This window comes from Phyllobates terribilis, unplaced genomic scaffold (genome assembly GCF_046119375.1).
Source record: "Phyllobates terribilis strain yellow unplaced genomic scaffold, ASM4611937v1 Scaffold_2__4_contigs__length_985480577, whole genome shotgun sequence".
In the NCBI taxonomy this organism is placed as follows: Eukaryota; Metazoa; Chordata; class Amphibia; order Anura; family Dendrobatidae; genus Phyllobates; species Phyllobates terribilis.
Genome location: NW_027362762.1, coordinates 85,103,871 through 85,127,492, shown reverse-complemented (window position 1 = coordinate 85,127,492; position 23,622 = coordinate 85,103,871). Strand labels below are relative to the sequence as shown.

The 23,622-nt window shown below is 43.2% G+C and overlaps 1 protein-coding gene across 1 annotated transcript in view; it reads right to left on the bottom strand.

The window, feature by feature from the left end:
- Positions 1-1,528: 1,528 nt before the first annotated feature.
- Positions 1,529-23,622, bottom strand: part of MRE11 (MRE11 homolog, double strand break repair nuclease) — a 242,404-nt gene continuing 220,310 nt past the window's right edge. The window contains exons 19-20 of the mRNA XM_073662176.1: positions 16,538-16,628; positions 1,529-4,007 (exon numbers count right to left, since the gene is read on the bottom strand). Coding sequence (XP_073518277.1) covers positions 3,954-4,007; positions 16,538-16,628 — 145 coding nt within the window. The 3' untranslated portion in view covers positions 1,529-3,953. The remainder of the gene's footprint in view (positions 4,008-16,537; positions 16,629-23,622) is intronic.

The window sequence follows — 23,622 nt, the reverse complement described above, 5'->3', positions numbered from 1 at the left end:
CAGTTTCCTCATTACTAACATAACAGGAGCCCTGCAAAAAAGAGCAGCAGGTCACCATGTAGATAAAGAGAAAAGAAAAATGCCATGCATTATAAAAATTACAGAAATAACAAAATCACATGTAATGACGTTTCCATAGCCCACTGAATCAGAATGAGTAACATATCCGAGGTCTCCGCAAACAGCGTCCATTATATTGACTATGCCTCCAAGCATAACCGCGAGGAATACATTGTGAAGTTACTTGCAGAAAATCATAGACTACACGCTCTGCGCCGCTGTGCTGGAAAATAAATATTTTCAGCAAATGTTTACAATATCCAGAGCGTAGTACATGTGATGGACTGAATTGTTTTACTGACATATAGGTTGGTCAAAAACAGATCTTTAAGTCCTGCCCACCAGGAGCCACCAACTAAAGCCTCAAACTGAGTGAGAGCTCCAGTTGTGGGCTACATTTACACAAAATCCTGCCCCTTTTCGGACTAAATTTGTGTCATAGTAGTCATGTTTCTGGTGGCCCAGATCTGATGCTGAGTCTTTCGTTCAGTAGAAAGAAGCCTGCACCAGAGTTTCCACCTCTCCATTGGCATTGGTGGACGTTGGATGAGTCGGGAGTCTTCACAGTCTTTCATCTTTTTCAAAGGAGAAACACCGATGCCAAAATGGTGCTGTGAGCCGCATGTGAGACAGTAGTTTAACCAGACGGTTTGACAGACTTTCTCTGCTGTGCCGTCCTACCATCTGAGAGTGAGGGTCTATCTATGGTCACTTTCAACATAGATAAAAAGAAAAGACACCTGGTACATAAAAGCCACTGCTTATGCTGTACTGATCTATGGCTACAGTGTTTAGTGTACTTCAGAGCAGAATAGTGAGTGCAGCTCTAGAGTATAATACAGGATGCAATTCCTGATCAATACAAGATCATTTAGAAAATGTATCAAGTTACTAAACTTCTTATGTTGATTTTACTATTGGTTTTGAAAGTGGGTCTCTGAAATCTTCGGCTGCACTAGACTACTTGAACTATTAGCATTTTCACTCTTAAAAGACGAATTCTTAAGGGTTTCTCTACAATTTCTTTTTACCTCTCCTTTGTATATCAGCACGGCCGTCACAATCTTAAAGGCGCTAAACCAGTTTAATTCAGAGCAGGTAGCGGTGAGCTGTCACTGCTTGTATGTCAAGTCAACCTCTGTGAAATGCACGGGGAAGAGATGCTCAGATCGGGATTTCAGAAGAGAGCAGCGAAGAGTCAATCAATGGAGACCCCGAAGACCTCTACCAATCAAAGCAACCACATCAGAAGTAAAACTGGATTTCATTTATATAGTGAACTCCTCACACTAACTGAGCGGAGATTTTGAAGGTGTTCTCTCATTAGTGGGGTCATCTGTTTTACCCAGTGGATAGTTTGATTGTGATTCCTGTTCGTGTTATTCATTGACCTCTATGGCATCCACAATAATTTTCAGTCATATGATCAAAGAAAATTTCTTGCTTAAAGCTCCTTTGTTATAAGACAAGGGCATGTTTAATATATTGGGTGATTGTAGACTATGCCAGGAATAGACTGCAAAAGACAGCTGGGAGGAGAACTGTGAGAAGAGTGTTGTAAGCTGCTCCCATGCTATCAGCATTGTTGAGGACAGTCTTCAGTGATACCGAATTGGCTCGGAATACACAGATGGCCTTTTCAGCTGGATGCCATGAACTCCTTTTCCGCTTGATGCCAATTCCCCATGCAATCTTAGGATTTGGCATCCTTATAGGAGGAGTTCTTATCACCCCCATGTTTAATCCTTTGTGGGAATTGTATGTTTGTGCTTATATCTTACGACTGACAGATGTCCTATAAAGGTAGAGGTGTAGCTGCCCTGACCAGCACCGATATCTGGAGATCATAACATCTTTGATAACTACAGTATATTAGTAAACTGTATCTCCGGCCATTTCAAACATGTTTAAAGCTATTTTTTTTTTCAAGCTGGTCAACCTCTTTTAATATAATTTAAAGGAAAGCTCTACCTATTGGGAAGTTTCCTGCAAGAGCAGTTAGAATTTTTTGTTTGCTACTCAGCAACCAACCACAAGCTGGCACCTCTTAAAAAAACGTATTTAACAACATACATCAATGGGGTTTGCGTGAAAATTATTAACAGTGTGCACTAATGAGCCATTATTTTTTAGCCGGTTGCTAAGCGACAGTAGAATTTTACACATTCTTACATTCCAAATACAGCTTTTACCGTAATGTAAATTTAAATGCGCAAAATTAAGCTGCGACCATAGTGATGTGTCATGTTTCTATATATATTCAATTGTAGAATGGTCCGATAACTGAATTTACCATTCCGCATGCCTCATAAACCAGTGTGACGTTACAAGAGTGCCGTGATGATGTGACTGCAAAAGCTCATCGCCCTGGACTCCGAGGTCCCTGCCTATTACAAGTGATCATTGGTAATGGAGCAACAAGGCAATCAGTGATCGGCCTTTATCCTGAGCACTCTGCGCCAAGCAGAAAGCGAGCTCTTGCCAGTGGTTGGTATTGCCCACAACCAGCTTCCCAGCTGCTGTCAGTCCATATAACACTCAACAAGCAGCGTGAAAGCTGTACATGGTCTCGAGTTTTGTCAACCAGTAAACCAGTAGGTCTTGGCTGTTGTCCGCCATCATTCTACATCTAATATAGGTCTTGGCTGTTGTCAGACATCATACTACATTTTCTATAGTTCTTGGCTGTTGTCATCTAACATTCTAAATCTGGTCTTGGCTGTTGTCGGCCATCATTCTAGGTCTTGGCAGTTGTCAGCTATCATTCTACATCTATTATGGGTCTTAGCTGTTGTCAACCATCATTCTGCATTTTCTATAGGTCTTGGCTGTTGTTGGCCATCATTCTACATCTATTATGGGTCTTAGCAGTTGTCAACCATCATTCTACATTTTTTATAGGTCTTGGCTGTTGGCCATCATTCTACATCTATTATAGTTCTTGGTTGTTGTCAACCATCATTGTACATCCGGTCTTGGCTGTCGTCGGCCATCATTCTAGGTCTTGGCTGTCGTCGGCCATCATTCTAGGTCTTGGCTGTCGTCGGCCATCATTCTACAGTCTCTATAGGTCTTGGTTGTTGTCAGCCATCATTCTAGGTCTTTGCTGTTGTCGGCCAACATTCTACATTTTCTATATGTCTTGGCTGCTGTCGGCCTTCATTCTACACCTATCATCAGTCTTGGTTGCTGTCAGTTATCATTCTACATCTATTATGGGTCTTGGCTGTTGTTGGCCATCATTCTACATCTATTATGGGTATTAGCTGTTGTCAGCCATCATTCAACATCTATTTTAGGTCTTGCCTGTTGTCAGACATCATTCTATATCTTCTATAGGTCAACTAGCAGTTTTTATGCTGCGGTCAGTCTTGATCATTGACGACCTATCAGTTGCACAGGGATTGTCTATGTTTAGCAGCTTCTAGACATTATTTACTGACAATGGTAGGAGGACGGGGAATGCTTAAAATATTATTTTTCACGGGTCTTGAGAAAAGCGGATTGCTTGGTGCGATATGAGTCAGAAATACATAAGGCACAGCAGGAGAATAATAAGTAAACTTTAACTTGTGATGGCAACACATAAATTAGGTTAAAAACAACTCCTAAAGATTTAACGTATATCTGAAAACCGATCATAGACTATTCCGTTAACAGATGAGTACAACAGAGGAGACTACTAACGTGCCATGGCAGGAGATGACTTGGACAACTACAGACATAAGATCAATACATGTCAAGGCAAAGCTGCCTTCATAATAATAGTGCATAGTGGAGTGAAAAGGGCAGACGACTGCTAACAAAGTGGGAGGTTGGGTAATTCTCGGATGCCTCTCGTTACTGCTGACAAAGTGGAAGAATGTGATGACAGCCTAAATGGCTAATAACATCTACCGTCGATTTCTTCTAGATGACGCTGTGTTCTTGAAAGGATCAAACTCATCCTAGAACAAAGAAGAAGAAAAAAAATGTTTTGTTCCAAGTTTACAACATTACAAGATTACTACTCACTACTATACAGTACAGTAATTACAAAGATGTAACTTAAAGGGGGATTCCGGTAAGGAGAGGCCATTACCTATCCTAGAACTTGTAGATGGGGGGTCCGATTGTCGATTCAGCGTGCATTCATTATTTATGGTAGTACCAGAAATAGCCAAGAATGGCGGTGGAACATGTGCACTATCAATTTATTCAATCTCTTTGGGACTACCGTAGATCGCCATGTACAGCGCCCTGGTTATCTGTCGCTTGCATGTGCGAGGAATCTCTGGTGCACGCATGCTTGATCACCGCTCCATTGTGGGTTATGGGGGTCTTCACTGTTGGCTTCTCAGCCAACTTGTAGGTTGGATCTTCAACGATCTAGAATATAACTTGTTATACCTCTTTAAGAATCCAGCAAAAGAAAAGGCTCTGTCCTCGGGGACATGGTGGCAATGGGGAAATACTCGCCCTTAAATTGTCCCTGTACATTTTAAAAAAGAAGGAAGAACAATCAGCATTATTTTCAGCTGCACTGCTATAAAGGTAAACCAAAGGCGATGAGATAAAGGCCCGATGTGGCCACCTCTAGAGCAAATCATGACCTAGTATAAGATTATAAAGGGTGACATCCAGCCATCATCAGACAGGACACACGGATAGAATAACTCTCTGCATGTAAATCTCCATGACTCCGTGTCGCTGAAGCTGTAAAGGACTTTCAATGTTAAGAAATTAGATTTGGTTCCCGTGAACTGAGGCTGCAAATCAGATTTGTATTGTGCATTGCTGGGTCTAAGCCCACATCGCTTACACAGCAGAATCTACAAGACACAAGTGTAGAATGATGCATGCTAATAGCCGGCGCTGCGGCCCAGGAAAGCTGCTATTCTTACTTCATCATCTGCAGATGGAGCAGAAATCCACAACTTTTATAGGTATGAGTTGGCTACCTTACAACAATCAGTATTTCCTATGGATAGAAAATTATGTAGAAACAGATAGTGCTGCTTCCTTGTCTCGCTCTCTCAGTAGATGAAGGAGCAGACCATGCCGCCTCGCTTCAATTGATGCTGTCTCCCTGTATGTGATATACAGTGCTGCTGCTTATATAATAAGTACGTACAAAGACCACTATCTATTACCAGTAAATGTGTAGGCACAGATAGTACTTTTGTCCCCTCTCTCCCTGTAAATCATGTGGGGGCCATCATTCTCCATCTAAATGATGTAGGCAAAAACAGGATTTTCTTCCAGTCTCACACTGCAAATATAGAGACTAGTCCACTATAAGTAACATAATCACAGATAGTACCACAATTCTGTAAATTATGTCAGTACCGATAGTACAGTACTGTCTTTCTGTCTCCTCCTGTACATGACATAGATGCAACCAGTACTAATTCCATGTCTTTCCCTCAAAAGGATGTTGGCACAGGCAGTACTGCATCCTTGTTTTTCTCTGTTAAGGTTATAGGCACAGACAGTAGTGTCTCAATATTTCTTGTTGTAAATTATGTAGGTACAGCCTAACTTCTTTCCTGTTTTGGACTGTACATGATGCTGGCACTGATACTACTACTCCCTGTAAATGATGCTGGCACTGATACTACTACTCCTTGTAAATGATGCTGGCACTGATACTACTACTCCCTGTAAATGATGCTGGCACAGATACTACTACTCCCTGTAAATGATGCTGGCACTGATACTACTACTCCCTGTAAATGATGCTGGCACTGATACTACTACTCCCTGTAAATGATGCTGGCACTGATACTACTACTCCCTGTAAATAATGCTGGCACAGATACTACTACTCCCTGTAAATGATGCTGCCACTGATACTACTACTCCCTGTAAATAATGCTGGCACAGATACTACTACTCCCTGTAAATGATGCGGGCACTGATACTACTACTCCCTGTAAATGATGCTGGCACTGATACTACTACTCCCTGTAAATGATGCTGGCACAGATACTACTACTCCCTGTAAATTATGCTGGCACAGATACTACTACTCCCTGTAAATGATGCTGGCACAGATACTACTACTCCCTGTAAATAATGCTGGCACAGATAGTACTGCTTTCCTGTCTTTTCTTGCAAATGATGTAAGTACAGAAAGTACTGCATTCCCTTTTCTAGCTGTAAATTATCTAGTCACAGACAGTACTGCTTCCGTTTCTCACTGTAAATTATGTAGGCACAAGTAGTCCTGCTTCCTTGATTCTCCTGTATTTGATGTAGACACAAATGATTGCAACTTGTGTTTCTCTGTAAATGATAAATACACAGACAATACTGCATCCCTATTGTTCCTTTATGTTGCCACAGACTGTATTGATCCCTATCAATGATATAGGAACAGACTATATTGTTTTCCCCATTTTTCCTGTAAATGACATACACACAGGCAGTGCTGCTTTCTTATTTTCCCAGAAAATTTGTGGGGGCACAAAATTCTGCACCCTGGTTTTGTCTGTAGTGACATAGGCACAGGTAGTACTACTTTCCTGTTTTGCCCTGTAAATGTAGATGTAGGCACAGACAGTACTGCCTTCCTGTTATTCCCTGCTCAGTGATGCTGCTTTGGTCTTTCTGCCAGTTCAGTAGTTTGTAACCACCACATGAGAGCCCTGAGAACTGCCTGCTACCTGTCAACATCCGCGGGTCTTCTTTGGATTAGCTGCATCAAGCCGCAAAGATGTCATTGCTCCAGGCAGGCTAATTAAAGAAGATCTATAGTTGCCAGGAGTTAAGACGCGGCAACTATAGGAGTTAACTTGACAGCCACCGATTATTGAATTGGTCAATGGACCTGGTCCTGTGTTCAATTCACATCAGTTCTACACCATACTAAGAACAAGACTTTATGGAAAACAGAGGAGATTGACAGTGATGGAGAATAAGCAAGTATAGGCCAGGTTAGTCCAAAGTATCTAGATTCTACTCTTACTGATATTGCAAGAAATTCCTCAAGGAATTCTGATGAAGTAAAATAGAGCAACGAGGAAAGAACACGATAAATGTAATAATGCCCCCCTTGGATAAAACCGATACCCTAATACTGATCCTAATGAAAAGAATTTACCTACAAATGCTGGTCCCTGAAGTTAGAGCTAGAATACTAGAATTAGCTCTTTATATCAAGTATATGAAGATAAGTGGGCGCCAGAACTTTGCAAACTGTCTGATCTGCCATTTTATTAATTTTCCTTACACTATTAACATAAAATCTTTATGTTCTCATTACGACTTTCTGGAGAAGTGATAAGTATTGGTTCATTTCCATTTCTAAACTGTTTATAACTAATGAGCGCTGACAATGCGGCACAGCCGGGTAAGGGAAGAATTATTACTCTTTTGTACTTTTATTGTAAAACTAATTTTAAAATAATGTTTTACATCTAATATGAGGAAAAGCATTCATATTAATGAAAAAAGACAAGAATTATCCACTTAACAGCAGAAGTAGGGAAAGAAGACGCCATAGCTGTGTGCACCCATAGAGAGAGCATTCAATCAAAAAATTGGATTTTTACACTAACCCTTCCTCCGCACTAGTTCGGGAATACTGGCATTACCCCTTCTGTACTCAAAACTACCATGGATTTTTTTTACATTAACCCCTTCTGGCCCTTCAGTTTGACCTTAAAAACCTCAAAGTTTTTTGTTTGTGTGACCACATTCATTCATTTTAACAACCTGACTTAAGCAATTTTGCCAGAATTCTATTGTAAATTGTTTTAAAAATTAGTAACGCAAAATTTTTGGCAATTTTTGCCATTTTCCCGACAGTTTTCCCCAGCTCCACCAAAATTGGCCATGCTAGGGCAGAAATGGGGCGTAGATGAGGCCACAGCTAACCTAATTCATGATGAGCAGTGGCGTTCCTTATATCAGAAATCTTACAGTCAGAGACTGTCCGTCTTGATAAATGTGCCCTAATAACGATCTATCTAATTGGGAGGGCCAAATAAACATTAACATTGCCAAAACATGTGAAAGTATGGCAGCCGGATTCGATGGTAGACTGGGCATTAAGGCAGCACTGAAACATCCTTATGTCACAATCTATGAGACTGTCAAGTTGGGTTAAAGAGACTCGTGGACAGTCACCATTCATCACGGTCCATACTCGGGACTGACGCATGCATGTGTGAACGCGGCATTATTCTCTTTCAGCTCAGGATCTTGCGGTCTATGGGGTTTGGAAGTTTGTCCTGATATGGGACCAGTCTGTAGTGTCTCTGTACACTCTGGTATATGGTCAGTTTCTGTGAGGTGATTACGTTGTTCCCCAAGTCACTGATATATTTGTCTTCTCAATCGTCTTTTTGATTTCGCCTTTTGTCAGGCTGGTGTGGTTGGTGTTTCGGTCAGGTTGGGTTTGGCTGAGCTATTCCAAGGACCTGGTTTGCGTGGACCACCTATATGTAGCAGGGCTTTATGGTGATAGGATCTCAAACTGCTACTATATAGGTGAGCCTGGAATGATATCGTCTTCTTCTGGACCATTATATGTAGAGGGAATCTGCCCAGTTCAGTGTCACAGGCACTGTTAAAGGTGCTCCGCTGGTTCTGGAGAAGGTTGTACAGCATTCCGAAGGAGTATTTGTGATTGGCTGGATTCCCCTTTAACCAGTCTGGGTATCTGTGAGGACCCGGTCTTCATTGCCGTACAGGAAGATTGGGAAGATGATTGATTCGAAGATTTTTAGCCAGAACATCACTGGCAGCTTCAGATGGTAGAGTTTCCTTTGGGTGGCAAAGAAGGTTCTGCGGGCTAGTTTTCAGGATCTTTATGGATTGATTAAAACTCTCTGATCTATTGACTCATTTCCAGGCCCAGGTAGATGTACAGTGGCTTGCAAAGTATTCACCCCCCTTGGCTTTTTATCTATTTTGCTACATTACAACCAGAGTTTAAATACTTTTGTAATCCGATTTGTGTGTGACGCATCAGCACTAAATAGTCTACGTTGGTGAAGTGAGAAAAATATAGGCATAAATTTAATTTATGCAATCAAATAACTAACAATTGGCATGTGCCCCTAAAAATTTCTAGTGCAAGAAATGACCTTCATAAGTCACATGCTTAGTGAAAGGAAGCCCACCTGTGTGCAATCTAAGCGCCACATGGTCTGTCAGTATATACACTTTACCTTTTCTAAAAGGCCACAGAGGCAGCAACACCATTAAGCAAGAGGCACCACTAACCAAACAACGCCATGAAGGCCAAGGAGATCTCCAAACAAGTCAGGGACAAAGTGGTTGAAAAGTACAAGTTAGGGTTGGGTTATAAAAAATATCCCAATCTCTGATGATCCCCCGAAGCATCATCAAATCCATTATCATCAAATGGAAAGAACATGGTACCACAACAAACCTGCCAAGGAAGGGCCGCCCACCAAAACTCTCAGCCCAGGCAAGGAGGGCATTAATCAGAGAGGCAGCACAGAGACCAAAGGTAACCCTGAAGGAGCTGAAGAGTTCCCAAGCAGACTGGAGAATCTATCCATATGACCACAATAAGCCATACACTCTATAGAGGTGGCCTTTATGGAAGAGTGGACAGAAAAAAGTCTTTACTTACACACAAAAATTGTCAGGCTTGTTCTGAGTTTGCCAAAAGAGATGTGGGAGTCTCTCCAAATGTATGGAGGAAGGTGCTGTGGTCAGAAGAGACGAAAATGTAACTTTTTGTCCACCAAGGTAAACGCTATGTCTGGTGCCAAACCAACACAGCTCATCACCCCAAGAACACCATCCCCACAGTGAAACATGGTATGGCAGCATCATGCTGTGGGGATGTTTTTCGGCAGCAGGGACAGGGAAAATGGTCAGAGTCAAGTGGAAGATGGATGGTGCAAAATACAGGGATATTATTGAGCAAAACCTGTTTCAGTTTGTCAGTTATTTGAGACTGGGACAGAAGTTCACCTTCCAACAAGACAATGACCCAAAGCATACTGCTAAAGCAACAATCGAGTAGTTTAATGGGAAACGTGTAAATGTTTTGGAGTGGCCTAGTCAAAGCCTAGACCTTAATCCAATTGAGAATATGTGGTCAGACTTGAAGATTGCTGTTCACCAAAGGAAACCATCTAACTTGAAGGAGCTGGAGCAGTTTTGCCTTGAGGAATGTGCAAAAATCCCAGTGACACGATGTGGAAAGCTCATAGAGACTTATCAAAAGCGACTTGCAGTTGCAATTGTCGCAAAAGGAGGCTCTACAAAGTACTGACTTTAGGGGAGTGAATAGTTATGCACACTGTGAGGAGCTGCCCACTTCCTAAAGACTATCAGACTTTTTCCAGCATGGAGCACCGGTGTCATTGATCTTATTGTTGTGTTTTATTAGTGATTTTTTTCTCTGTTTTATTATTCAGCTTGCTCGTCAGTTTAAGTGCACTAATTTTACTTGTAAACTGTCCAGCATTCCAGTAATCTCATCAGTATCTCAGGAGCCTCTAAACATTGTTCAAACAGTGACTAAGCCCATTGTGTGAGTGTTCAAAGTAGATCCGGCGGATCCGTCACCACAGGGAGTCTCACATGCAGACCCAGGTGATGGGTTCGACCTGAGAAAAATACATCCACTAATACACATTTAGCTTTGGGGTGCGGTGGGATGGGGGTGGGGGGGGGTGAGATCCGTTCTGCCCATTCAGGGGGCTGATCCGAGTGATGGAGAAAAAGAAGCCACATGTTTAGCGAGGAGTTGGTGGAATGATGTCGAAGGGGTAGGATCTAATCTGAGGACCTGGACCATCGATGGATTGATGGCATATGGAGTCTTGGACATTAGTACCGATTGGGATGGATGAACGAGCTACAGTTGTGGGATATGTCGTTGGGATTTAAACTTTCTTAAAGGACTGTTGCTACTGGATACCTGTGCTTCCATCATTTTATCTGTCATGTGGAGGATCGGGGACTGTGGCTACAGACTATAATGGCTGGAGATACAAAATCTGTGGGCCAACCAAAAGTTGGGAGACAGTGAGTATCGCCTGATGCAAAGTCAGTGGAACTACTGATCCCAGGTTGGGAACTTGAGGACTGAGAGAACTGTATTTTGGCCATTTACCTGGAGTTGTTTGTACCATGTTAACATGGATGTGAGGAATAAAATATTGTTGCATCGTTAACCGGCCTAGGTGATTATTTACAACCCACAACCTCAGATCTTCACACACAATGAAGTCTTCAGTTATTTTGTCCTATTTGTTGTTTGCTTCACAATAAAAAGAAATCCAAATGTTCACAGTTGCAGGCATGTTCTGTACATGAACTGATGCAAACCCTCATAAAAACAGTGAAATTCCAGGTTGTGAGGTAGCAAAACACAAAAAATGCCAAGGGGGTGAATACTTTCGCAAGCCACTGTATCTGTCAGTTCCTGTAAGCAGGCAATTGTTTAGAACAAAATAAGGATGCCGGACCCATTCTATGTTTCGCCTCTAAAATAACAGATACTCCAGCATCCAGGGAAGTCTTCATAAAACATCTAACTTTATTAGAGTCGTATTAAAATCCACATGAAGTCTATGTGTGTGGTCTAACCGCTGACATATTCCAGACTGCTTTGTAAGCCATGAGTAAAGACTGATGCAGTTCAAAAATGTTGGTCAGACCATACACACAACCTTCATGTGGATATTAATATGGTTTGAATGAAGTTGGATGTATTTATAAAGAGTTTTCTGGATACTGGACTGTTTTTCCGTTTGCTGTCGACCTGTCTCGGGGAGCGGCTCGAGTCAAGATTCAGAAGCTGATGATATTTGTTAGATTTTGATTGTTCTGTCTTTCGCCTCTGGAACTCCATGTCCTCCTCTGAAATCTAATCTATCTATCACTGCTGTTTTTAAAGGGAACCTGTCAGCATGTTTTTCTACATCAAGCTAATGGCATGGAAGCAAAGTCGCTGCAAAGGATCTTGAATCCACACCGTTGTAGTAGGAAAGCAATTTCCCATTTTTTTTTTTAGAAATCCCTTTCACAATTTTTATGATAACAAGCCGCAAGTGCAGCAGGGTGGGCACTTGCACTCACACCTCTCCTGCCACTCTCCCTCTTTCTCCGCCCACCTCTGGTCACTCTTCATAATGACCTGCCTCCCCTGCCCAAGATCTCATGCAGGTGCATGGGGTGGAACATGCACAGTAAGGTCCTGCGGACCTACCCTTTAAATACGCATCCCTTCGCCTAAGAGAATTGCCGTGTCTGGTGGGCACATACGAATTGGCCAATTGGTGCGCTAAGTACCTTCATTTTATAAGTATAGTCTAGAAGTAATGCAATTTACATTTCGTGTAATTAATGTTTGCACACATCCTAGCACACAGTGTCTGCTGCACTCTATGGTTTGTATGTAATACAGTCACAGCAGCTTGTACCTGTGCACACTTGCTTCATTCTACTGCTGGTCAGATGTGTTCTCTTGTGCTGCCTCCATAGTCGGCTGAGCATTTCTCCCATCGTTCTAAAGCGGTTTTTAATTAGACCTAGATCCTGTAAATCCATTACTTTTGTAGGTTTTGGCCCAGGGGAGTCAAGTCTGATTCAATAGGTTCCATCAAAGAAAGGTGCGCCTTTTCTTGGCTGGTGGGCACACACAAATTGGCCAATTTGTGAGCAAAGTTGCTCAATTTTTTGCATATTCTCCATAGCAGTAATGCAGTTCAATATTCATATATTCAATGTCTATATGTATCTTGGCGCACACCGTGGCTGCTGCATCCCTTGGAATCGATCTAACTACCCATCTATCTCATCTCTCTCCATCCTACTGCCTATCTAATGTCTTCCATGTATTATCTTATATCTGTCTCACATCTATCTGTTCCATAGCTATCTATCTTGATGGTATACATCTAATACATATGGATGAATATTTCAATAGGATACTGCTATTAAGGTCGCTATGGTCTTCTGGAAAATTAATCGTCTTCTTCAAAGCTGCAAGTCATAACTCAGACTGCAAACAGTCTAATTAAGTCGGGAAGTTGGGTGGAAGGTGAGAAGTTCTCCGCTGCTGCGTCATTTCACAGCTACGGACTCTTATCAATTTCATTTAGACTAATATCTTGTGCGGTGATCGAGAACACAGTTCATTAAAGTGACAAATCTCACCGACTCACCGAGGAGAAGAAAGATTAAACTCTGGAGAAAGCAAACAATCCTTGGAGCGTGACGCAGAAGCAGCGTACGGGGCGTAAATGAAAGCGCAACACACGGGGACAGATATCCGGCAGAGCCCAATGCTCCTGGCATCGCCCATCCGTCATGATAGTGACAAAAGTCGTAAGGGCTTTTATCAGGCTGCTAGCTGATAATGTAATCGGATGGATAGACATCAACATCTTAGATGCTGAGCTTGCTAGTGACCGTAGCATCTAAAGCAGGAATGTCCAACTTGCCGTCCATGGGCTACATGCGGCCCAGGATGGCTATGACTGTGGCCCAACTTATTTTTGTTATTACATGTCTCAAGTTCACGTAGAATAAACCTATGTCTGCTCTCTGGCTATTTGGACGCATGTGGCGGTGTGCAGCGTCTGGTGTGTTATCTTCCACCATCAGACGTTACATGTGCTCATGGTGACTTGGCGAAGCAGCGAGTATCAATAATATTTCTACCTACATTGCAAGATTAGACGTTTGCTATTTAGACGTCAGGTGAGCCTTCTTATCTGATTATTAAGGGAACTTTTACACCTCGGCAGCGCCCCACAAGTTTCCCACCTCTCCTTACAATCGGCCATCCGCTGTGCTCTGCATCAACAACCGAGAGGGTTATGCAATGGCATTGCTAGGCCAGTGCCCCGAATGATCAGACCATAGACCCATATATATTACTAATGCCATAATTTTAAACAAAGTTTATTTAATTTAAAGCTGCAGCGCTCAGTAGCGCTCTCCAACCAGCACATAACAGGTCTTTCCCACTTCCACACCCAGAACATGAATAAAGCAGCTGAGCTGCCTTAAATAGGCAGTTCAAAGACCTGGAGGTGGAGATATGGGAACGGCCAGTCCCACCCAGCTCTAGTGGTCATTCGCAAAATCTGGTTCCAACCTCTCAACACTAAATGTGTCGAAGCCTGCTTTTTCGGGTTTACATCACCGAGGCTAACCACCTCAGTGACACATATCTCCAGCTGCAAGCCTACAAGGTACACACACTCTGCTTTACTTATAGTGCTGAGCGTGGTGTGGTGGCCAACATAAATCCTATTCCTGTGCGACTTGTACTCCCCCCAGTTCACCAGCCCGAATTGAATCCCGGTGGGTCAGCCGCTGAATCAGGTGAATCAGGAGAGCTGACGGCAGTGAGTGGAGACGTAGAAAAAACAGCCGATTGTTCCCGTCTGTCAGTCCATGCGCAGGGGCCAGAAACTGGAGGAAGGAAAAGGGGCTGGACAATAAGGAGGAAATGGAGCATGAATCACGGAGAAAACAAATGAAAGAAGTCAAGAAGGTAAAAGTGGATGGGAAGTAACCTGAAAGAGGCTCCATAGGCTGTCAGCTACCTGGAGGTGGGCAGGACTAAGGCAATGCCACCATTTCAGGCGAGGCCACAAACATCAAACAGGCCCCATCCTCCCTTGGCAGAACCTCCCACTTGCTGGGTACAGGTCAGGCCTAAGTTGGGAGTGAGGGGGGAAGTGGTGTTTAGTTGCCAGAGGCCCTCATCCCCAAAGGGGCACCTGGTCAGACCCTACACAGCATCAGGTGTGGTGGTATGGTTACTCGCTGGGCTGCATGTCTTGAAAAACTGAAACTGCACTGATAATGTCAGTTCTGCATAATCAGTACGGTTTCCAAGAGAAGAAGGACCTTTGGTGACATCATGGTCACTTGATCAAAACTTATTGTGTGGCTCAAGACAACTCTTCTTCTTCCAATGTGGCTCAGAAAGGAAAAAAGGTTGGACACCCCTGATCTAAGGGATTAAACTGCCGGGACTAAAGTTAACTCCGATTGTTGTGGCTGTGTATACCATCTGTACTCCCACCTGAATCTTGTTAGTATGTTTTTCTTTTTAAGATTTGTGTATGTGCTGAACTTGTGTTATTAGATGGCGGTGTGTGCATCTTAATTTGATTTAAGTCCTCAAATTAATTCTTATTCATTTTCCAAAAAATACAAAGCTTTGACACAAGACTGCTTAAAGGCGCAATGTGCCGTCATTTTCACATCGTCCAAACTATGGTATTAGAACTGCCAAAAATCAAATCAGGCATCATTATTGTAAAAACAAAATCTGCTAACAGACCATCTGGGAATATTCCCGGGCCTCTATCCAATCATGTATTAAGATCGAGTTTAAAACAGAAATATTAAAAAAAATGTTATCATGAAAGGGGTCCTCCGGGATTAAAAAACCCAAAACAACAATGCTGCCTTTTTCCATAAACAGCACCACCTCTGTCTACAGGTTGTGTCTGGTATTGCAACACTACACCCATCACTTTAATGAGACAGAGCTGCAATACCAGACACAACCTGAAGACATGTTATTCTAATTCTGGACATCCCTTCCAAAGGGAACCTGTCACATCCCTAAAAGCTATTAACCTGCAGATATGGGGTTAATCTGCAGGCTAATATCATTCTAAAGCTGTGTGACTGCCGCGCCAGGAATGGACTTAATTAGTCCCGGAAGCCTCTGGATTTCAGTCATTGAAGTGCAACTTCAGATACCGCCTAGTGTACAGTGAACGGCGGCTGTAACCCCGCCCTGACACTTTGATTGACAGCCGGCTCTGTAGCATATCAGTGCAGAGACAGCTGTCAGTCAGTGTCGGGGCGTGCTTACATCAAGGTGACTGAAGCTTAGGCACTTAGGGACACGACAGGTTCTCTTTGAAGGGAATCCATTGGCAAAAAATTACTGTTCAAACAAAACTTGGCCTGGCCGAGCAGTTCGGTACACCTTGTTTTCCATCTATGTCCGTCCCCTTCAAGATCCTATGAAGACAGAGCTGTCAGGCAAGGAAGAGAAGGGTGGAGACAGAAGGAAAACAAGTAGGTGAGAAGGTTCCCTGAACTGTCTGACTGCGCCAAGTGTGAACCGAGTGTCTGTGCTTGGTTTGAACAGTCATTTTGTGCTTAGAGACAAGATCCAGATTGTCGAGAAGACAGGTCCTATACTCCTTGCTTCCATATGGAGGAAAGTTTGCATTGATGGATTTTCTACTGTAGATCCATCCACTGATTTAGTACAGTTGTCATCTTCAGGCCGGCAAACACATGGTAGTAACAGATACTGTGATAGTGTTTGTGAGGAGGACACTGCTCTCTGTCATCGTTCTCATCTCACAATGACTGTAATTGTTTGTAATTGAGGTATAAGTATCCTCCCGGTGCATAAACCTTATCATTTTAGACTCTTACTGTGTCATCCCGACAGCGGACTCATTATTATATCTCAACATTTCACATTCGAAATTGTGATTATGGAAGATCTCACCTCATCATCATCGTCGTCAACAAAGAAAGCTCCTCGAGACGCCAGGCTCTGAGAACTGGGCTTGCTGAAGCTGGATGATGTACTGGAAGACCTGCGGAGAGAATAATAGGGTGGGGGGTAGGGTGAGGTGTCACTTTAAGACAAAGCATCAAAGCTAATATGGCATTTGTCATTCAAATGTGAATCTGTAAATTATTTAACGGGGGAGAGAGGAAATCAAACAAATTTAATTAAAGAATTAAGAATCAATTCGCACTGTACTGATGGATAAGGTAATGACGCACACGCTGTCTGTGCCGACTCATATCCTTACTCTCGGGTTTGGTATAATGCTATTCTCAGCACACTCTGCTAATGAAGAAAAAATCACTATATATTGGGGGCCTGTTCGAAGAGATTAAAGCAAAAGGCATATTCCAGGCAGCACAGAGAAAAGCCTCAAACAGCGGCAATAAATCCTATCTGGTCTCCGGGATTGTGCCCGTAAAAGTACAGAGCGGAGTACCATGAGCATGACACAATTTTCCCACCACTCTTTCGGTATAAGGGTCATGATCCACTCCACTGTCTACCTATCACCATTCACTTACCGCTTCCGTAAAACGTACATTTTATATGTTTATACATTTTATCCCCCTGGCTGTGTGTCTGCTGTGCCCAGTCTCCATTCTGTCGGCCCTTCATGGAGCCCCCTGGACTTCTGCGCTCTGTCTGCTCCTCCTGACACAAAGAAGCCAGCAAGCAGCTGCCCAGCACTTCCCTGCCTGGCACCAGAGCTGGAGGAGCCTGGGGAAGGGGGGAGGCAGCCCCCTGTCCTTCAAACCCCACATCCAAGCTCTCACCACCTCTGTCGCCTCCAGCTCAAAAATATTTCCAGAGTCCGTGCTTTCCTCAACCCTCAATCTACTAAACTGCTTGTTCATGCCCTCATCATCTCCCGCCTCGACTACAGCAACATCCTCCTCTGTGGCCTACCTGGTAATACTCTCGCACCTCTCCAGTCCATCCTTATCTCTGCTACGCGACTGGTCCATCTCTCGCCTCGCTACTCCTCTGCTACCCTCCTTTGCAAATCTCTTCACTGGCTCCCATTTCCCCACCGTATCCAGTTCAAACTACTAACACTGACCTACAAAGCCATCCATAACCTCTCTCCTCCGTACATCTCTGAACTTATGTCCCGATATATTCCCTCACGTAATCTCTGGTCCTTCCAAGACCTCCTTCTCTCCTCCACACTTATTCATTCCTCACCCAATCACCGCCAAGATTTCTCCCGAATATTCCCCGTCCTATGGAATTCTGTGCCTCAACACGTCCGATTATCCGCCACACCTGGATCCTTCAGACGGAACCTGAAAACCCATCTCTTCAAGAAAGCTTACAGCCTGCAATGACCCTGCTGCCTCCTCAACAATGCCGAAACTACTACTACTGCAACCCCCCAACCTACTGTCTCCTTCCCCGTTCCTATAGAATGTAAGCCGGCAAGGGCAGGGTCCTCTTCCCTCTGTACCAGTCTATCATTGTTAGTTTGTTACTGTAAGTGATATCTGTATTTGGTATGTAACCCCTTCTCATGTACAGCACCATGGAATCAATGGCGCTATATAAATAATTAATAATAATAATTATATATATATATATATATTTACAGTGCTGGCACCCCTGCAATTCTGTCAGATAATACTCAGTTTCTTCCTGAAAATGATTGCAATCACAAATTCTTTGGTATTATTCTCTTCATTTAATTTGCTTGCAAGGAAAAAACACAAAAGAGAATGAAGCAAAAATCAAATCATTGACCATTTCACACAAAACTCCAAAAAAGGGCCGGACAAAAGTATTGGCACCCTCAGCCTAATACTTGGTTGCACAACCTTTATCCAAAATAACTGGGAACAACCGCTTCCGGTAACCATCAATGAGTTTCTTACAATGCTCTGCTGGAATTGTAGACCATTCTTCTTTGGCAAACTGCTCCAGGTCCCTGATATTTGAAGGGTGCCTTCTCCAAACTGCCATTTTGAGATCTCTCCACAGGTGTTCTATGGGATTCAGGTCTGGACTCATTGCTGGCCACCTTAGAAGTCTCCAGTGCTTTCTCTCAAACCATTTTATAGTGCTTTTGGAAGTGTGTTTTGGGTCATTGTCCTGCTGGAAAACCCATGACCTCCGAGGGAAACCCAGCTTTCTCACACTGGGCCCTACATTATGCTGCAAAATTTGTTGGTAGTCTTCAGACTTCATAATGCCATGCACACGGTCAAGCAGTCCAGTGCCAGAGGCAGCAAAGCAACCCCAAAACATCAGGGAACCTCCGCCATGTTTGACTGTAGGGACAGTGTTCTTTTCTTTGAATGCCTTTTTTTTTCCTGTACACTCTATGTTGATGCTTTTTCCCAAAAAGCTCTACTTTTGTCTCATCTGACCAGAGAACATTCTTCCAAAACGTTTTAGGCTTTCTCATGTAAGTTTTGGCAAACTCCAGCTTGGCATTTTTATGTCTCGGGGTAAGAAGTGGGGTCTTCCTGGGTATCCTACCATACAGTCCCTTTTCATTCAGACGCCGACGGATAGTACGGGTTGACACTGTTGTACCCTCGGACTGCAGGGCAGCTTGAACTTGTTTGGATGTTAGTCGAGGTTCTTTATCCACCATCCGCACAATCTTGCGTTGAAATCTCTCGTCATTTTTCTTTTCCGTCCACATCTAGGGAGGTTAGCCACAGTGCCATGGGCTTTAGACTTCTTGATGACACTGCGCACGGAAGACACAGGAACATTCAGGTCTTTGGAGATGGACTTGTAGCCTTGAGATAGCTCATGCTTCCTCACAATTTGGTTTCTCAAGTCCTCAGACAGTTCTTTGGTCTTCTTTCTTTTCTCCATGCTCAATGTGGTAAACACAAGGACACAGGACAGAGGTTGAGTCAACTTTAATCCATGTTAACTGGCTGCAAGTGTGATTTAGTTATTGCCAACACCTGTTAGGTGCCACAGGTAAGTTACAGGTGCTGTTAATTACACGAATTAGAGAAGCATCACATGATTTTTCAAACAGTGCCAATACTTTTGTCCACCCCCTTTTTTAGGTTTGGTGTGGAATTATATCCAATTTGGCTTTAGGACAATTCTTTTTGTGTTTTTTTCATTGAAGACAAATTAAATGAAGAGAATAATACCAAAGAATTTGTGATTGCAATCATTTTCAGGAAGAAACTGAGCATTATCTGACAGAATTGCAGGGGTGCCACTACTTTTGGCCAGCACTGTACATATATATATATTCTGTTCTTGGGCCGGCAGGTCCTACATCCCACAGCTCCTGCATCCCACAGCTCCTGCATCCCACAAGTCCTGCATCCCCCAAGTCCTGCATCCCACAAGTCCTGCATCCCACAAGTCAAGCAAACCCACAAGTCAAGCAAACCCACAAGTCAAGCAAACCTACAAGTCAAGCAAACCCACAAGTCAAGCAAACCCACAAGTCCTGCATCCCACAAGTCCTGCATCCCACAAGTCCTGCATCCCACAAGTCTTGCATCCTGCAACCCACAGGTCTTGCTCCATTAGGCACCAGACAAAGTGATTCCCAAACAGGATTTCATGGAATCCTAGCAAACTAAGCATGGGTCGCCCAACCAATGTCCTTTGAGGTAAGAATGTGAATCGTGGTGAATCTCAGGTAGTGGGATCATTTTTTGAAGCGCTTCCTTCCTGGATTGGGAATGACTGTATTTGAGGATTAAACGGAATCTGTCAGTATGATGGGCAGTCTATATGGGCAAGTAGGTCATAGGAAGCTGAATAAAATGATACTTTGACATCTGCGATCTGATATCTTATTCCCGAGAAATCCACATTTTTCTTAATATGTAAATGAGCTGTTAAGATCTATGGGCTGGACATAGATCTCCCGAAGACTCTGCCTCCAGAGCCCAAATTCAATGAGGCGTTACCAGTGTGAGACATGTATCAGGAGAGCAGACTGTCAGTCATTACATGTCTCACACTGGTAACACCTTCTCTCATTTAAAATAAGATCTGGAGGCAGGTTCTCAGGGAGATCTAGGTCCCCCCATAGATCTTAACAACTAATTTACATATTAAGAAAAATGTTGATTTCTCGGGAATAAGACATAGGATCACAGATATCAAGTTATTATTTTATTTATGACCTGCGTGCCCATATAGACGGCTTAGGAGGGTTGATCCTACTGACATATTCCCTTTAATACATTTTCTTCCTCCACAAGCTTTGTATTCAAATAGAGATCACAGTGGAAGAGTATATAAAGGTGCCCATACATGTCGAATGCTTGTTCATCCGACAGTAATCTCTTCCGACTCCCTCATACTTAAATTCTTACAAAGGCTTATCACCCAATATGGCTGCAGTAACAACCTGCTTTTCCTACATCCCCAAAAGGAAATTTCCTACATTCCCCATAGGAAAATTCCTAGATATTTCTTGATGAGAGCTGTGATAGAGGCCATATAGGTTGTTGTCACTCAGCTTGCCCAGAAACACATAAAAGGTGTTATCAGCTTTTGGGGACATTTATCTTTTTTTTACTTGAAAGCATATATTTGGGGCAAAAAAAAATAAAAATGTTTGCTTTCGGATTTCATTCAAATTTGTCACCATTTAGTTTTTAACCCCTTGACGACCTTGCGATTTTCCCTTTTTGTTTTTCGCAATCCTTCTTCCCATAACTTTTTTATTTTTCAGTCAATATGGCCGTGTGAGGTCTTGTTTTTTGCGGGACGAGTTGTACTTTTGAACGAAACCATTGATTTTACCGTATAGTGTACTGGAAAACAGGAAAAAAAAATCCAAGTGCTGTGAAATTGCAAAAAAAGTGCAATTTCACATGTTGTTTGTTTTTACCATGTTCACTAAATGCTAAAACTGACCAGCCATTATTATTCTCCAGTCATTACAAGTTCATAGATACCAAACATCTATAGGTTCTTTTTTGTTTAAGTGGTGAAAAAAAAAAAAAAGATTGTAAGGAAAAAAAATAAATAAAAGCGCCGTTTTCCGAAACCCGTAGAGTCTCAATTTTCGATATCTGGGGCCGAGTGAGAACTTATTTTTTTGTGTGCTGAGCTGACGTTTTTATTGATACCATTTTGTGGTTGATACGATGTTTTGATCGCTCGTTATTGCATTTTATAGCAAAGTTGATGCAACCAAAAAAACATAATTCTGAGGTTTTGATTTTTTTTTCTCGTCACGCCGTTTACGGATCTGATTAATTTACCATATATACTTGAGTATAAGCCAACCAAATATAACCCGAGGCACCTAATTTTATCATAAAAAACTGGGAAAACTTATTGACTCGAGTATAAGCCTAGGATGGGAAATGCAGCAGCTACTGGTAAATTTCCCCATCCTGGTATGCATCGCCTCCTCTCCCCAAACTGGGGATGCATGGCCCCTCATCATCAATCCTAGTATGTATGGCCCCCTCATCAACAATCCTGGTATGCATGGCCCCCTCATCCCAATCCTGGTATGCATGGCACCCCTCATCACCAATCCTGGTATGCATGGCCCCCCTTGTCACCAATCCTGGTATGCATGGCCCCCTCCATCACCAATCCTGGTATGCATGGCCCCCTCCATCACCAATCCTGGTATACATGGCCCCCTCATCACCAATCCTGGTATGCATGGCCCCCTCATCACCAATCCTGGTATGCATGGCCACCTCATCACCAATCCTGGTATGCATGGCCCCCTCCTCATCACCAATCCTGGTATGCATGGCCCCCTCATCACCAATCCTGGTATGCATGGCCACCTCATCACCAATCCTGGTATGCATGGCACCCCTCATCACCAATCCTGGTATGCATGGCCCCCCTTGTCACCAATCCTGGTATGCATGGCCCCCTCCATCACCAATCCTGGTATGCATGGCCCCCTCCATCACCAATCCTGGTATACATGGCCCCCTCATCACCAATCCTGGTATGCATGGCCCCCTCATCACCAATCCTGGTATGCATGGCCCCCTCCATCACCAATCCTGGTATGCATGGCCCCCTCATCACCAATCCTGGTATGCATGGCCCCCTCATCACCAATCCTGGTATGCATGGCCACCTCATCACCAATCCTGGTATGCATGGCTCCCCTGATCCCCAATCATGGTATGCATGGCCACCTCATCACCAGTCCTGGTATGCATGGACCCCTGTCCTGGTATGAATCGACCCCTCATCCCCAATCCTGGTATACATGTCACCCCATCACTGCACACATGAAAAAAATAAACACTTCTACTCACCTTTCTTTCCTCTGCTCCAGTGCTGCGTCCTGTCTGCCAGCAGTTGATCCCAGGATCTGAGCAGCGCATGACGTCACTACCATGCACCCTCAGATGCTGAGGTGAGCTGCGAGGATATTAACTCCTCTCCAAGCTGAGACTATTGGAATGGAGAAGAGTGAATATGCATTTTCTTTAGTAGTGCGCAGTTTTAGCAGCGGCCGCAGCTCCTGCTGCGGCTCAGCGATCCTGTGTGCCCGCTACTAAAGAGAATGAATATTCACTCTTCTCAGCGCCCATGGGAGTGGAGAGGAGTGAATATTCATACTCTCAATTAGCTGGCACAGAGGATCACTGAGCCGCAGCATGACACCAGCTGCTGCGACTGACAGTGTGCGCTATTAAAGAAAATGATTATTCACTCCTCACTCCCATGGGTGTGGAGAAAAGTGAATATCTATTTTCTTCAGCAGCGGGCACACATGCTAGCTGCAGCAGCCGGCCACTGCCTGTAACCCACTCCTCCGCCGCAACACCCCCCACCACCGGACAACCCCTTTAAAAAGTAACAGTGAGTAGAGTAAAAAAAAAAAACAATGGCAGATTTGCTGTGTTCCTATTTCTCCTCCTCAAGAATTTACTTACATAAACCAGTAAGTCATGTATTCTAAAATGGTATTACTGGAAAAAACAACAGCTATATTGATTAAAACAAAATTAATAATAATAATATATCATGTATATCAATAAAATGACCGCTTAGTGATTATGCAAGAATGAAGAAATAGCCCTATTCTGAAG